Source organism: Salmo salar, chromosome ssa18, assembly GCF_905237065.1.
Source record: "Salmo salar chromosome ssa18, Ssal_v3.1, whole genome shotgun sequence".
NCBI lineage: Eukaryota > Metazoa > Chordata > Actinopteri > Salmoniformes > Salmonidae > Salmo > Salmo salar.
In genome coordinates this window covers 37,441,325-37,458,416 of record NC_059459.1, presented here as the reverse complement: position 1 = coordinate 37,458,416, position 17,092 = coordinate 37,441,325, and the positions used below count along the sequence as shown (strand labels likewise).

At 38.4% G+C, this 17,092-nt stretch overlaps 1 protein-coding gene across 7 annotated transcripts in view; it reads right to left on the bottom strand.

Annotated features, from left to right (window-relative positions):
- LOC106598011 (paired box protein Pax-2a) overlaps positions 1-7,426 on the bottom strand; it is a 104,915-nt gene extending 97,489 nt beyond the window's left edge. Inside the window, exons 1-4 of one of the 7 annotated variants that reach the window (XM_045701066.1) lie at positions 6,751-7,426; positions 4,885-5,062; positions 4,498-4,518; positions 3,791-3,988 (exon numbers count right to left, since the gene is read on the bottom strand). In XM_045701066.1, coding sequence (XP_045557022.1) covers positions 3,791-3,988; positions 4,498-4,518; positions 4,885-5,062; positions 6,751-6,793 — 440 coding nt within the window. In that variant the 5' untranslated portion in view covers positions 6,794-7,426. The remainder of the gene's footprint in view (positions 1-3,790; positions 3,989-4,497; positions 4,519-4,884; positions 5,063-6,750) is intronic. The other 6 variants (XM_045701067.1, XM_045701072.1, XM_045701070.1 and 3 more) reach the window with 6 other exon arrangements.
- Positions 7,427-17,092: the final 9,666 nt, after the last annotated feature.

Sequence of the window (17,092 nt, the reverse complement as noted above, 5' to 3'; positions counted from 1 at the left end):
TTGGTCTGAAACTGAACAATTGAACAATTGACACTAGCTACATTATTTTAGACGTTAACTAAAAGTCGAAGCATTTTGGGGTGGGAGGGACATCATTCCACTATTTGATTTAGAATTTTAGGACCTGTGTAGGTATAAAAAATATATTTTTAAATGATTTGATAAAATATTGTATTTGGCCTTTACTACTATATGCCATAGAAACACATTGAATAACACATTCATAAACGGCAAAGGAAACAGGTTTTGAAGTGTCTGTCCCATATCTAGAAGATATCAGAAAGCTCAGGAAATAGTGCACAGATATTTAACCCCTTTTTATTTTTTTGGCACAAGACTATCTCCATAACTCCATTTTTAAACCAGTACCAAGTTACCTTCAGACGAGTCCCATGAGGTCATAAAACGGAGAACACCAATGTGTTCGTGAGAATCTCATCTTGCCATAAAGTGTTCATGTTAGTTTTTTTTAGGCTAAACCGTTCTGACGCTACAGACTTATTTGTGAGAAGATCGATTTTTTTTTTGGGGGGTCTCATGGTCTGACAAACACCGCTGTAGGTTGGCCACCAACAACTGCAGATGCGGAAGGCCGACACTGGCTCGATGTGGTGGATTGAGACTCAGCCCATGCAAAACAAATAAAGATATCTCTAGCTTAAACTGATGGATTTTGATGGGGATTTGTTTTTATTATGTTACTTAGACTGATGCACCGGTAGACCCTTCAGTATTTTAATTGAAACCCCTCAAAATCTAATATTTATGTTGGTAGACTGTAGACTCAAAGGACTAAGATATTCAACTATATATTGTTTAGATGGCTGTGATATTGATATTGTTTTGAGGTTGAAGGAGTAAAGTACCCACTACTGTCAGATCTCTCCTTAGGGCAAAGCTACAATACAATGACCAGCCTTCCCAGAGATCACATATCAATATTTTATTTACATTTTTTTTCACTTCACTCCATAACAGTTATTTGACCCCCTGACTTCTGTGTGCAATATAAATCCAAAAGACTTTATTTGGAATACATGTTCTTGATATCGAATAAGCAATTTGAAGGAATGAATTAATGACTTAGCTGTTGCTGAAAATCCCCTGAAGAAATATTAAAATTGCTTTACTTTTGAATCAATATTATTGAACGCCATTGAGGACCTTTTTTATGTCTAGTAGCGGCTAGCGGGGATACTTGTTGTGGGGTAATTTCTTCCTTGTGGCGCGGTGGCCCAGACCCAGTCCAGCCAGACACCAACTACAACAGCATCTCTGTAACAGTTAATAATGCATACAGGGGAAGAGTGTTTAAACCTAGATCATCTTATGTCAACAGTCCTGGGGTCACTTTTGTTTGGCCATAAAAGCCCTTTTAGAGTAGCGGTCAGTAGTCCCAGTCTTTCCCTTTGTCTAAGCTCTGTTAGTGTAGCCAATCCTCCATGTGATTCAGCTTGTTTAAAGATAAGTGCTATACTGGCCAATATGAAGTTACCGCCTGGTCTATTGTGTACTGGATGGGACATCAAGCCATGTTTTGAAGACCATTTTAGAAAACACTTATTGGGAATGTGTAGCGCGCTTGTAACCTAGACATATAGTCTACTGATGCATGGTTAGCATTGAACCTTCCACTGTAGAACAGCCCTTTTCTGCTCTCAAGGAAGCAGGTTTATACAGATATTTCATACAATTACTATCCAACAATTCAGTCAAAATATTGAATTGGACCGACTTGAGTTAAAATCATGTGTGTTTGAGATAATGAATGCGTGTGTGTGTGTGTGTGTGTGTGTGTGTGTGTGTGTGTGTGTGTGTGTGTGTGTGTGTGTGTGTGTGTGTGTGTAGAATAAAGTGTAATAATTTACATTTAACATTGAACCACTAAAAGGTTCTTCACTTCACAAAGAGAAATATTCAGCATTATGAAATTAAAAATAAATTCAAAGTAGGTTTCGTCTTTGGTTAATAGAATTACATTTAGTTTAATTCACATTTTAATACCCCCCCACCCCCCATAATAAACAAAGACACATAGGGGATTATTTCAGTTCAAAAATAGCTAAGCGGAATTTGATTCTAATTGAAAACTTAATAGGTGGGTCTTTTAATGATATGAATGTACATTTTGAATCTATCACATACATGTGTCTGAGGCTGCTTAAATGGGCCTTTTTAAGCAACCACGAGGCATGAAATGAAATTTTCTTCAGCTCTTTCTCTATTTAAAAAGATGTCTTGTGTGGGGCTGTCTGTCCATGCTCTTTCTGCAGTCAGCTCATTAAAGTGTGATGCTGCTGCTGCCTCTATGGAACACTGCCTCTTAACGAAAGTTCATCACCAAGGATCTCTGGCGGGTAGGGGGTCTATTTCTCTACCTCTTTCTCCCCCTCCCCTCTCTCTCTCTCTCTCTCTCTCTCTCTCTGCTATCTCTCTTACACCCCTTGGTCTGTTTCACCAATGCACTCAAAGTCCTCTTTGTGATCATGATGTTTCCTTGTTACTTTACAGAAGTGAAGGCTATACGTGCTATTATAATACACTTCTCCATATCAACCATAAATACACCATCTGACCTCAATCTTGCACGTGTAATCTTAACCAGCGGGCAGGCAGGATCCTCTCCAAATTACATTTGTTTGAGGAAGTTTTCAGAATATCTATTTACATAAAATGTCATTTGATAATGAATTCATAACACGTGTTTTTAGTGAAAATACACTTCCCACTCTTTGTTTGGCTGGTTGGACAAATACAGTACTATAGGCCTAATGATTTGGCAGATAACAATCCCATTATTTTACAAACTATTACAGCGATATGTGAAATAAGACAAAGTGCAACTGCATTTACCAAAGGCAAATCGGAGAAAAATATACGATGTAAATACATACAGGTGTCCCCGAACAAGGCAGTTAAACCATTGTTCCTAGGCCGTCTTTGAAAATAATAATTTGTTCTTAACTGACTTGCCTGGTTAAATAAAGGTTAAAATTAAAACAATTAAAAAACAGGTACTCCTTTTTAAATAGACCACACGACTCCACAGAGCTTCAAACCAAACCAGCTATAGGCCTAAACTGTAAAGAAAATGTCCAATACAACACATTAGATGTGCTGCTATTGAACAATTGCTCGGCTTTCGGTGCCACGCGGGATCTGGTCACCGGCTTGCCCTATTGATCGGTTTTCATCCAGACGGATTCACTTCGTCCTAAGATATACTGCTCATTGCTGGGGGAGTTTGGACAGAAAGATTGAATTGCACCGTCGAGACCACCCTCGATGGGAGAAAAAGTTTGTCAAACTCTGGGCTGTAGGCCCTATAGGCTCCTGTTCTGCAGTGCAGTTCGTAGATGGAAAACATACATTGATAGCAATACCTTGAGAGTTCATCAGGACTTTGAAGATGCTTTAGAAATATTTGACCTCCGTAATTTGAGGCATAAGGATGTGTTTAAAACACTCACAAAGGAAATGTAGCCTAGGCATACTGTTAAATAGTCATACATATGTTCTCCCCGTATAACAGCCAATGGAAGTCAATTATACAGTATATAATAAAGTCAAAAAATTAAATGTAGGCCAGGCGTTGAGGCCTAAACATGGAGAGACGAAAGCACTGCTGCTATAATTGTGATTTGTAAATTTCTTGATGAAATTTGCAAGGATGTTTCCCAATTTTATATATTTTCCAGATGTTTGACGGTGACATAATACTATTTTACGTTTTCATTCAAAGGAATAGGCTTATAGGTTATGTAATTATTAATAAAGAAATAGTGTTTACCTGTTAATGGACGAGACGCTTGGAACCGTGTCGTTGTCACAGACGCCCTCAGCTAACAGTCTGTCTCTGATTTCCCACGCGAACATGGTCGGATTCTGGCGCTTGTAGTCCGCTATTTTATCCACAACCTTTGGAGTCGCCACTTTTGGTTTGGACCCCCCAATAACTCCTGGCTTTATACTTCCGGTCTCGTAGTATCTGCAACAATAATCAACAACGTATCGATCATGAAACATCTAGGCTATCTGTTGGATGGACAATTCTTCCTTTTCTTGGCTAGAGTTGATTTAAATTAGCATTAGATTTGTGGATGTGTTCGAGTGTTATGCACCTTCTGCCCCCCAAAATACTGTGTTGCGCCTACAGGGCATTCAACCCGCAAACATCTCCAAAATGTGCACATTGTCTTCTGAGGCAAACGTTTATATATATATACTTTATAGCCTAGGCTATACTCTAACTCTGTGAGGTGGAGTGACTTAAAATCGTTTTGTAGGATCCAAAAAGAACAGCGAAGACTTATGATCAAATAATTTAGCTATTCCTTCCGGCTACAACCCATTACAATGGTGTCCAACTTTATTGTCTTTGCCAAAAAGACTAAGAAAATATTTAAAAAACATGCAATTAATTTCAAATGACATGCTACCAAGTGTTGCTATTTAACTCATTTAGACAAACATTCCAAGTGCATTAAAACAAAATACCTTTTAAAATCCTTTTGATAGCTGAAAAATATTTTTAAAAAACATTCAAATGTCGTACGGACACGAACCCAATACAATTCAGTTGTAATCTGATATAGCCTAAATTACGGGGATGCCAGTTTAGCTGTGTACAAACACATTACCGCTCCTCGTGATGACTAGGATTACGTCAGATATTGTTTTCTATATCCTCATTCTGTGTGTCTAATATACTGACGTGTTTCCACTCTTTTTTTAGCCGTGTTTTGTTATATTTTGGTCGAATCTGTTTTATTTGGGATCTGCCAATATGTAGGGATAAGAGTTGCAGGACAGGTGCATTTTTAAATAAATTTTTGAAGAGTGCGTCTTTCTGTGTCATGATTGGTAGTTTTTCCACCGTCTTACCTGCCCAGTATTTTGCTGACACAGCCGTGGCTGACCCGTAGTTGTCTCGAAATGTCGCAGGGTCTCACTCCTTGGTGCGCGAGTTCTACGATTCTTGTCCTCACCACGTCAGGTAGGGGTCTGCCGTTGACAAACACCCCGCCTAGCTGGTTCACACCGCCGTGCCCTATATGGGAGACAACAACAGCACAGAAAACCATAACATTAAATACAGGGGTGTGGGAGATTTTGTAGGTTATAGTATCACCTCAGCTATAATGCATTGTATGGCATTAGAACGGTTCAATTGAAAATTTTAGACAAATCATATCTAAGCATCCGGTGTTGAATATGATTTGAATGGTCCAGTATCCCAGTGTGTATTTTAAGGTGGACATGTGGTTGTGGGTTGGGGAAAATAATTATTCTTTCCCAGGGACGTCATCAATTCATGTATTTTGGAATGTTTATCAACTCTGTTTGTAGGCTACTCTGAAGATGTGCGCGACAAGGTCACGTCGGCGCGAACTTTTAGGAGACAGTATCATATTATAGCCTTAGCTACTATAACATATTATAGCCTACCATTAGCTACTATAACATATTATAGCCAACCATTAGCTACTATAACATATTATAGCCTACCATAGCTACTATAACATATTATAGCCTACCATTAGCTACTATAACATATTATAGCCTACCATTAGCTACTATAACATATTTGTACGTGAATAGTTGGTTGTCCATTATTGCTCCGCCATTGAATATCAGGCAAGAGTTTCCTGTAGGCTATCCAGTTCAATAGCAATGCTGTAATTTTACAATCCCCCCAAAAATGAGGTAATTAACAATTTATAAACACATGCATCATTAGCATAAATGGTCTATATGATAGTAGGAATATTGTTCATGCTTTAATTAGACCGATTGTATTTTATAAAATGTTAACACTGCAGTGATAATACGTATCATCTCTCGTCTATATCGTTTAATACAAGGCGGGATATGTTTTCAACTCTGGCCCACGGCTCGGGTTGGCTATAGAGTTACACGCTCTTTCATTTTCTTTTCTCCCTAATTATAAATAATTAAGCGCTTTGATTACTCATATTACATATTATTTTGTAAATGAAGAAAAAAGGGGGGGTAAATTATTCACAAGACTGAGCAAAACAACATCTAACTCCATCCATTATTTCACCTGCACAACAACAATAGGCCTTTCAATATCATGTCAAGTAAATTTGTAACAATATTATATTAAATTAAGATACTGTTTATTTTAATTTGTATATTGTTTAAGTGTTATTTGGTAAATCAATAAATTGGTGCCTATTAGAATATTGGCCTAATAAATTGGCACGGACCTGTCAATGACTCTTATTAACCTGGTGACAGGTTTACTAATTCCAATGTGACGTGTTTTGTTCTTCTATTTTTTCCTAATTTGGTAAGGCTACACAAAACGTAGGCCTTTTTAGGAGTTTATTATGCACAATTGAGTAAAATACAAACAAAATAATATATTAGATGAACGTGCGCCGGTCTGTAAATAAGCACATATAATAAACGCAATGTTTTCAGTTAAAAAAATAGTTTAAAATGTGTCTTTGAAATATTAACATTCCCATCGAACTTCATTGGATGTGCTTGTTCCCAACGCCACTGTAATTCAGGCTACATGAATACGCTGCTGTGTTTTTGTTTGTCGGTTGTCATATGCAACAACATGCAGACGGTGTTGCATTGTCAGTGAAATGAGTGCATCGCTGTCAACGATCATATTCGCTAGGCTATTGGCCTATTTATAATCATTATCTGTTTTCACAGGCTCAGTTTTCGTTGCAAACACAACAATATCTGAAAAACTCATTATCTACTTACGGTGCATCGCTGAGAACGGGTCTACTTTGCAGTGAATATCCATCGGATAGCAAAGGAAAGACGGGTAATCAATGGAAGTCGCCGTTTCGCCTTTGTAATGCAGATAAAAATGGGAAGAAACGGAAAAACTTTATTCGATTAAAGATTTCTCTTTTCCCTCCACTCAGTCAATGAGAGGGTTTAACTTGTTCTAAAAGTTGCCGTCGTGGTAACAGTCCGTGCCGAGAATAGAGGCTACTGCTGCTCAGGTGCAGAACATGACCGACGCTTGGTTCATCAACGTGGAAATGTTTTTCAGTTTGAGTTGGATTTTCAAAACCTGGAATGATGAGATGATTTTTCTCAGAACATGATGACGAATAGGACAAACCTTTACGTCTAAAACCGTTCGTGACAGTCCTGTGGTAAATAGATAGATCCTAGTTCCGGCCTTGATTTGCTGCTTGGTTGCGGTGGGTAGAACGCTCAGATACGCATAGACATGACAGAAGAAACATGGACACTGTGGGGAGTCTGGTGCCCTGGTACCTTCCCCTTTTCCTTGACTCTAAAATGGGGTGGATGCGTTAGCCTGAATCTTTGGGTTGAGAATGAAGCCCCTCGCCGTGTGTGCGTTTCTAAAAGCAAGCTGCCTGCCCCCCTCCCCTACGCGGACCCCCTTGCTTATGGATGAGTTGTCAGACAAAGGCAATAGATTCCAACACTTTGTGATTCGCCAACGCAAAAACCTGGAGCCCAAACGAGGAGGTCCCAGGGTCTGACACACCGAAAGGGGAGGGAAAATAAACAAGGAATTGACTCGGAGTTTTAAGATCAGAGTTTCCAGACATTAGATCGGGACGAGGGGTAAATGAAAGCCATTTTTGACTTTATCAATATCTAGAGTTTATCTTATTAGATGAATAACGGACTGAGATAGGAATAGACTAACATTTGGGTGAACAAGTTGACATAACTGTACAAATAGCCTAACGCATATTTCCTGGCTTGGTAAATCATTATTATCTTGTTGAGATTATGTTATGTAGGCTGCTGGAATGCATCGTTGTTCTAGTCTACTTAATGACGCTAATGCTTCATGCGTGTATATTCTAAGTATTTGACATGTTTTGCTATGTAAGGCCTACAGCTCAAATGCGATTGTTTTGCACGTTGTTTACATGTAAACAAACGCTGCATGTCTTATGTATATAGGTTTAACTTACTATGTGAAGTATAACGAGAAGGGGCTTGAAGAGGTGAATGGAAGGCTCTGGACAATCGGTCATCGATACATTGACCTTTTATGTTATTTTATTGATTGGGTGATGATGACCAGCTTCCTGTGATGGATGTACAGGCTGCGCTGACTGGGCCGAGGGGCTGGTAGTAGTATAGGGGCTGGAGGTGAGATTGGACAGGGGAGCGGAGTGTCGGTGGTTGGCAGTGAGTGTGAACACAACCCGCAGTGCTCTCCTCCACACCTTCTGTAGATGGCGCTCACAGGTTTCATTTGTCTAAACCGTTTAAACCGACCGTATACTTCTGCTGTCAAAAGAAGTTACAACTCCGGTTGCAAGTCAAACCGTGGATGCTCGGTGTTCACGGGATTAGTGATGACAGTAATATGAATATTGATCAGATTCGATAAATAGGCCCACATGTCAGTGATTGCATGGATTCAATTTCACTGCCAATGTAGAATTGTAATGCGTCAAAAAGCCTAGTGCTTGTTATACCACCGGCCATATTATTACAATCAAATGAATCATTGAAATAAAACTGAAACAGTTCAGGTAGCCTACCAAACAGAATGTACTCTTTTTTCTGACACAAAATCATTCAACTTTTTTTTTTGGGGGGGGGGTCTTATTTCAGATGTATTTATTATTTATTATTGATATCAAATTATTTTAGTTGATTTAATTAGATACATGAAATAGTTCAAGTGTAGGCTATGGGCTAGGTCTACAGAGCCACCATCATCCTGCGAAAAGTTGAAAGGTAATATTAATTTAAAAAATATCAATATTGATCATGATAATATATTAACCATAACAAACAATATTGATTATTCTTGTTCTTATTTATATTCCTAGTATTCATAATAATTAACAGCAAAAATATAATTAACACAAAAATTATTGTTAGAGTTAAGTTACATGAATTCGTTTTTTATAGACCCATAGGCTATAAGTGTGAATGTCTCCAACGTCTTCAATCGACATGTTGTTTAAGGCCAGTAATGGAGGGAGACCCTCACGAAGGTCCAACGTTGGATGAGAGAGCCGCGTGCCTGGTGGCACTTGATATTTTTGGGGGTGTTTGTATTTTTGGGGGGGACATCTCTGAGGAACATAGGCGGCTACATATATTGCTCTGCCTTCTGGTCAGGTTAGGGGATAATTTCTCTTATAGGCCCTACTGTTTTTGGAGTGAGCTTCTGGTACAATATGTAGCACTATAGGGTGTAATTTCACACTCCACTGCACATTTCCCCTAAAGCTAAGTTTATTTTTTTTTCTACAAGACCCCCCCAATTCTTTTCCGCTGCCCTTGTGCTCTGCGCGATTTGGTCTCCAAGTGCAAAAAAATGAGGCGTTAATGTTTCCCCCCCTCCACATTAGGGGACCAAGTATGAAAATAATTGTAAACACCGCATATGGTAAATGAATACAAAGATGCTGACTATGTTTATGTTCATTGTCCTATCACTTGAATAGCACAGGGCGCGTGTGTGGCGTGTTTGACCCTCTGTTCGGTTCCTTGGCTCGTATCACCCCTCTTTTTAGAGAGAGAGAGGCCGTTCTATTCAGCCCCTACACAGGGTCAGATCCGATTTAAAAGCGATTCAGTGGAAATTAAACAAGACGATGGCTGAATAAATTGAAGTTCCGGTCGCTGCAATTTATAGCAGACCCAAAGCAAGTTGTGTTCAGACGGTGGGCTTTAAGAAGACATTGACTTACAAAGTTTCTTATTTTTGTGGTTCACTTGGATTATTTACATGATGTGCATAACCACAATTTTATTTATGAGCACGCGAGTCCAAGAGTGGCTGTAGATGATTCATTTCTACAAGCCCTGAACTGTACATAACCTACAGTAGGCTAGAACAGCCAACTGACAGGGTGTAGGCCAGAAAGGGAATTATTTACGATAAATAGGCCCACATCGGGATGGACGCCAATAGTTTTTTTTGGGGGGGGGGGACATGTTTTGGGACACCAGTGACCACACCCATGAAAATTGGTTTAATATATTGACAGAGAGCAATTTATCTTTCGCTCAGTTTGATAATAGCCTGTGTAGTCTATAAGTGTCATGGAGAGGGCAAGGCAGAGGAGAGGAGGAGAGGAACCGTACAGAACTAGGAGCTCCGTCCGCAGGATACACGATGGGTCATGCTAGAAAAAACGTTGAATACACGATAGGTCCCGCAAGAAAAAACGTGTAATATTGTCAGCGATAACAGAGTTTAGTAGTAGCGAGACAGTGAGTAGTAACGAACTTTATTTCGAAGAAGATAATGTTTTTTTTTTCAGTTGTCTGTTGCTGCTGCTTTGCCTCTAGTCTCGTTTACCTTCGTATTGTTAAGACAACGTCACCCAATCGATGTGACTTTCACTTCTAGCTGCCTGCGGTCGACTGTCTTCAGTTAGGACCTGAGATCACTGCTTGGCTTTTAGTCGAACATGTATCCTTTGGATCTCATGGGGGAGTTAAAAGAATAAATCATTTCATTTCAATGAGCTGCTAGCCAAATGTGTATTGTTATATTGCATTGAACATCTTATAATGTTTGTAAAATAAAAAAATCCAATAAATAAATAATATATTTCGAAAGCTATAGGCCTATTGTTTGACACAATATATTGGCGGTTTGGTGTTGAGAATGATTTTTTTTACATAAAACTTCCATATTTCAAGTTGAATGAAATGCAGTTATTGTATGGTCATAAAAACACATAATTGCCACTATATGATAGGCTGAGTAATTATGTCATTTCACATTAAACTCCTCTTCTGAATGATTTATTTTCACCAACTTGATTATTGAATAATTCAAAATGATCATATAAATATTAAAATGAGTTTTGACTAATACTGAACTGTTGAAAATGAACGTTACTATTCCTATCACGTCCGTATGTTTGTCACATGTCAACCAAGTAGGTCTTGCAGCGCGTCAAAACGTTATTGAAAGCTGAGACAATAAAGCGAAGGACGTCGAGGAACCCCAGTCTACTGCACGCGCCCTCCCGAACGTCCCTTCTCTCTGTCAAATTCTGAGCTATCTTCCAACTATAGCCTTCACGATAACATTATATTAGTCTACAAGGTGAAACTCCATGCAGGAACAACCCCCCCACCAAAACAAATAATAACTCTCGTCACATTTGAAGGCCTCAATTCAATTAGACACAAAAACCAATACATTTTTGCAGAATGCTAAGAGAGAGTTATTTGGAGTATTGAATTTCGAAAAGGTCTTACCCCCAGCTCAGTTCAATTAGCTCCATGCACGCGACTTTAAATAGCTGCTTAGTCGCGAGCAGAGCGTCCGATGGAACAGATGGCGCACCAATTTGATTCCATCCTCCAACACCATCCAAAGATTGATTTTGCACTTGCTTTTAATTTTACCATAATTAATTAGATCATTACAACTGTTTTCCATTGATTTTCCCATTTAAATTCAAAATTAAAAGGTGAATTAGTATGTGATCTATGTTTTCTATTAACCGTATGGGACAACAATATAGAACAAATGTTCACCAAAATGGATATGCAAAACCTCCCAGTATGTCTAAGCACTATGCAACGCATCGCAGTAAAAAATAGATTAATTTTCTGGCATCGAAGATGTTTTAAAATGTCTATACAATTCTGAATTAAACGCATCAAATGTATCGAAATTACATATATTTTTAAATGATATACAATTTGAAGCTGATCAACCAACACACACACACACACACACACACACACACACACACACACACACACACAGACACCGTTTGAAAAGTTATCAAATTTGTCCGTTTTAGATTGGATAATCCAGGGCGCACCACACAGCCTTCCCACCGTAAAGGCGTTGTAACCTCTAACCTGGTTTTAACAGGAGGGCTTATCAATAACACTAAGGATATGATTCTCTCTGGATCCATATCATCTACCTCTTCACTTTCAGAATGTCACGAGACACACTCCCATCTGTAAAGTGAACTATTATCACCAATATACATTAACGGTTGGTTTTGCGTTAACTGGAAACGTGACGGGTAGACTATTAGACTAACGACAGAGTCTATGATGAGGTTGGCTTGACATTGCTTAGCAACAGTGACATGGCCTTGTTTCAGAACAGAAGCCAAAGTAAACCTACAAATGTCATGTCTGGGGCAAAAAAAGAAAAGACATTGGTTTAACGAATTGTACGTGATTCCAACAGCTCAGAGATCATCATTTTTGGCCACTGGTCCGAAGCTCTGTTTGCAGGCTAATCCACCTGCCCGACCCGGACTCTGAGCTTCCTCTCCGGCTTGGCGTCTTCAATATCCTAGATGGTTCCCCTGTATTGGTGGTAGACCGACCCCAACCACATCAAAGGATATTCTGAACATTGCAATGCAGACAAGACACACGAATGATGATTGTACAAGATAGGCAGGCCTATTTTAGACTACGCATCATTTTTTGGGGACACATTTTTTTCGTAAAGAGGCTCAGATTTACAGTTCCATCTTGATTCCTCATTACAGGCTACTGTGTGGAATATTATTTTTTGTAGGCCTATACTTTGGAACCGGAAGCAACGAAATATGTCGATTCAAGTATTGCTCTTGGATGACTGCAGCCTCATTTAATGTTACTGTCTTTCATATGAAATCATGAAAAATTAAGAATAGAAATAAAAGTCAATGTAAAAGTTTTACAACTGTTAGGTCCATATTTCAGATGATAAAATCCACATAGCATAAAGACTTGATTTTGAGTATCGCTGTATCTTTGAGTAGAGCTGTAAAAATGCGACACATTTAAATTCATATATTAGGTACCATTTATTTATTCTGAATTCAATTGTGAGATACTTTGAACTTCTAAGATGATAGCTAGCATTACATTCATCTCATGTCGGTTTGTCCCCGCTCTCCCTCTCTTTCGCTCTCTGCCTCCGTCTCCACACACACACACACACACACACACACACACACACACACACACACACACACACACACACACACACACACACACACACACACACACACACACACACACACACACACACACACACACACACACACACACCGAATAGGGTTCATTTATTCGTAGCCTACCATTGGGCTGTAAGTGAAAAATCCAACTGCAAGTGAAAGAGGATTCAGGTTAGATGACTTTGATTAGTATACACTTTGTTCAATTACTTTGTTAAATGACTTTCCATACCCTGAGTACAAAAGCAGTCAGACTGTGGAGTTTCTGAGCTCTCTATGCCCCGGGTACCACAAATGATTAACCAAAATTAACATCTTCTGATTTGCATTTTAAATGTGAAACGCGAAAACAATGCATAGCCCGTACATAGCCTATTACTTCCATTCTGATAAGGCTTAAATTGATTATAAGTATAATAAATGATATTGTATTATTATTATTATTATTTAGTATTATTATTGTTATAATTATAATATTAATAATAATAATAATTCTTATTTGACTCTCTTTTTACATGTAGGCCTATACACATTGTTTTGCCACACATGGAGATAGGCCATGCAGGTTGAGTACTTATAACGATGGCAATTAGTTTGACCAGAAGGGTCACTCCAGTTCATAAGTATTGACCCTGCTTACTCTAGTCTACCACAAGACAGTTAGAATAATTTGAACCTTGTTCAGTTTTTTATACCAATAGAAAATAAACTAAAAAAAAAAGTCATGAAAAAAGTCAAAAAGAAATAAAAAGTGTGGTATGGACGTTTGAAACTCTGAAACGTTTGGTGGCACCTTTAACCTCCTGTGATGTTCTATACTGGAAATGTTGAGTGAGGTCATCATCATCATCATCATCATCATCAGTAAATGATGATACAGTGGCCCGTATACTGAAATTATTCTTATATATGGTAATCAATCAATCAATCAAATCAATCAAATGCATTTATAAAGCCCTTCTTACATCAGCTGATATCTCAAAGTGCTGTACAGAAACCCAGCCTAAATCCCCAAACAGCAAGCAATGCAGGTGTAGAAGCACTGTGGCTAGGAAAAACTCCCTAGAAAGGCCAGAACCTAGGAAGAAATCTAGAGAGGAACCAGGCTATGAGGGGTGGCCAGTCCTCTTCTGGCTGTGCCGGGTGGAGATTATAACAGAACATGGCCAAGATGTTCAAACGTTCATAGATGACCAGCAGGGTCAGATAATAATAATCACAGTGGTTGTAGAGGGTGCAACAAGTCAACACCTCAGGTGATATAGAAAGACCTCACCTTTTTGTCACCTGTTCCTGAACAACTTTTCAAACACTCTTCTCTTTTTCTCTCTCTTCTTCTTTTCTTAGTACGGTGAAGAACTTACTGCAGACTGATCTGCCAATCGAATGCTACGAAGGCCCATCTACCTCACCATAATAACAGGGACACATTTGTTAAATCGCTCTTGAATTAAAAACACTGGAGAATAAAACATGTTCATTAAAGATGTAAAAATGCACCCTTGCACTTCAGACGATATGCAGATTGGAGGGTAATTGTTAAATGTGCCCTGCAGTGCTGGATTAAAAATAGGACGGTGTTCAGCTCGTGTCATTTTGGAAATATTCTTCACATTATAGCACTGTTCTGGGAACAGGGGCGAAGTTTCCCTCCCCCTCCCCCCCATTCACACTTTCCACATGAATAATCAAATGTGTGCCCGTAAGTTCACAAAGACTACTGAAAGAAAGGCGTTCTAATGAGTTGGTTTTGTATAATATAGGCCATTATTCAAACCAATTGTGAATACATTGAATTGTCCCACCACCTTACCTTACTGATAGATGGATAAAGGGTTTTTCATGTGTTCATATTGGCACATGAATGTAAACATATTATGTGAAAAATAATAACTGAAAGGAAAATAAGTACAATTGTAGCATTGTGCAAAATCTCATTTCAGGCAGTAGCCTAAAAATGATTGATAATATCTTTGCATTTAAGTAGCCCTACTGTATATAACATGACTATGTCTAAGCATTCATTAATGAAATCAAAGTAAAGTTTGTCAGAAATTCTAAGAAATAAATGAGGTATTGAAAGAGTGCTCTTAGTGCTGCGGTTAGTGAGAATGGAAGAGGAGACAATATTTCAGCGAGCTATTTAACACATATGGTCCTGATCTGCTCCTACGTTCTAAGGCTGCCTCTGGTCCCATGTCTTTATAATCAGTGTGGTGTGTGTGTGTGTGTGTGTGTGTGTGTGTGTGTGTGTGTATGTGTGCCCCAGGCTGCCCAGAGGTGGCCACCCAGCTGCCTCTTGCTAAAGCAGACAGTGAACAGCTTCCCATCATGTCAGCAATATGGGAACCGGAGCTTCTGTCCGGTGGGCCTGTGACATGTGTTAGCCTATGGCACGTCTCTTGTGAATAGATTATCTTTGTTGTGAATGGATTATCTTTGTTGTGAATGGATTATCTTTGTATTTCCTGGTGCCATGATGAACTGATTTTGCAAATATCAGTATGTTTCTATTTCTTCCGTATGATGTTAATTCCACTTCACATTTTTAACATGTTGGTATGATGTTAATTCCACTTCACATATTTAACATGTTGGTATGTTTATTCCACTTCACATATTTAACATGTTGGTATGATGTTTATTCTACTTCACATTTTTAACATGTTGGTACAGTATGATGTTAATTCCACTTCACATATTTAACATGTTGGTATGATGTTTATTCCACTTCACATATTTAACATGTTGGTATGATGTTTATTCAAATCAAATCAAATCAAATCAATTTATACATCAGCTGATATCTCAAAGTGCTGTACAGAAACCCAGCCTAAAACCCCAAACAGCAAGCAATGCAGGTGTAGAAGCAGGTATTCCACTTCACATATTTAACATGTTGGTATGATGTTTATTCCACTTCACATATTTAACATGTTGGTATGATGTTTATTCCACTTCACATATTTAACATGTTGGTATGATGTTTATTCCACTTCACATATTTAACATGTTGGTATGATGTTTATTCCACTTCACATATTTAACATGTTGGTATGATATTTATTCCACTTCACATATTTAACATGTTGGTATGATGTTTATTCCACTTCACATATTTAACATGTTGTTACAGTATGATGTTAATTCCACTTCACATATTTAACATGTTGGTATGATGTTTATTCCACTTCATATATTTAACATGTTGTTACAGTATGATGTTTATTCCACTTCACATATTTAACATGTTGGTATGATGTTTATTCCACTTCACATATTTAACATGTTGGTATGATGTTTATTCTACTTCACATTTTTAACATATTGGTACATGATGTTTATTCTACTTCACATATTTAACATGTTGGTATGATGTTTATTCCACTTCACATATTTAACATGTTGGTAGAGTATGATGTTAATTCCACTTCACATATTTAACATGTTGGTATGATGTTTATTCCACTTCACATATTTAACATGTTGGTATGATGTTTATTCCACTTCACATATTTAACATGTTGGTATGATGTTTATTCCACTTCACATATTTAACATGTTGGTATGATGTTTATTCCACTTCACATATTTAACATGTTGGTATGATGTTTATTCCGCTTCACATATTTAACATGTTGGTATGATGTATATTAGTTAGTCGTTCTTATATGCAGTGATTATTCAATGTGTCGTTTCGATGTTCCCTTTGTATTGGAAGTGAACGTCACATTCACATCCAGTTCCTTGTTCAGGTTGTCTGGGATGTTTGGAGGTCTTTGTTTACTTGGTATTGGAAATGATATATTGTGTCTGTGTTTGTGTGTGTGTGTTTGGTTACATAGTTGAGCGTGTGTGTGTGTGTGTGTGTGTGTGTGTGTGTGTGTGTGTGTGTGTGTGTGTGTGTGTGTGTGTGTGTGTGTGTGTGTGTGTGTGTGTGGGGGGGGTATACACTTCTATTGCTCTCCCCTCCAGAAAATGTTCGGATGAGCAGTTTCCACATCAGCTCCTGATCACTTGTGTAAATGCTTCCTGTCACCTTCAGTGGTGTAATGATCATGAAGATCCTACCCTTGATCTATGGCAAGCCATAATGTAACCGAGGGCACTCCTCCCACATACTTCTCCCTGGTCCCGCATTCCAA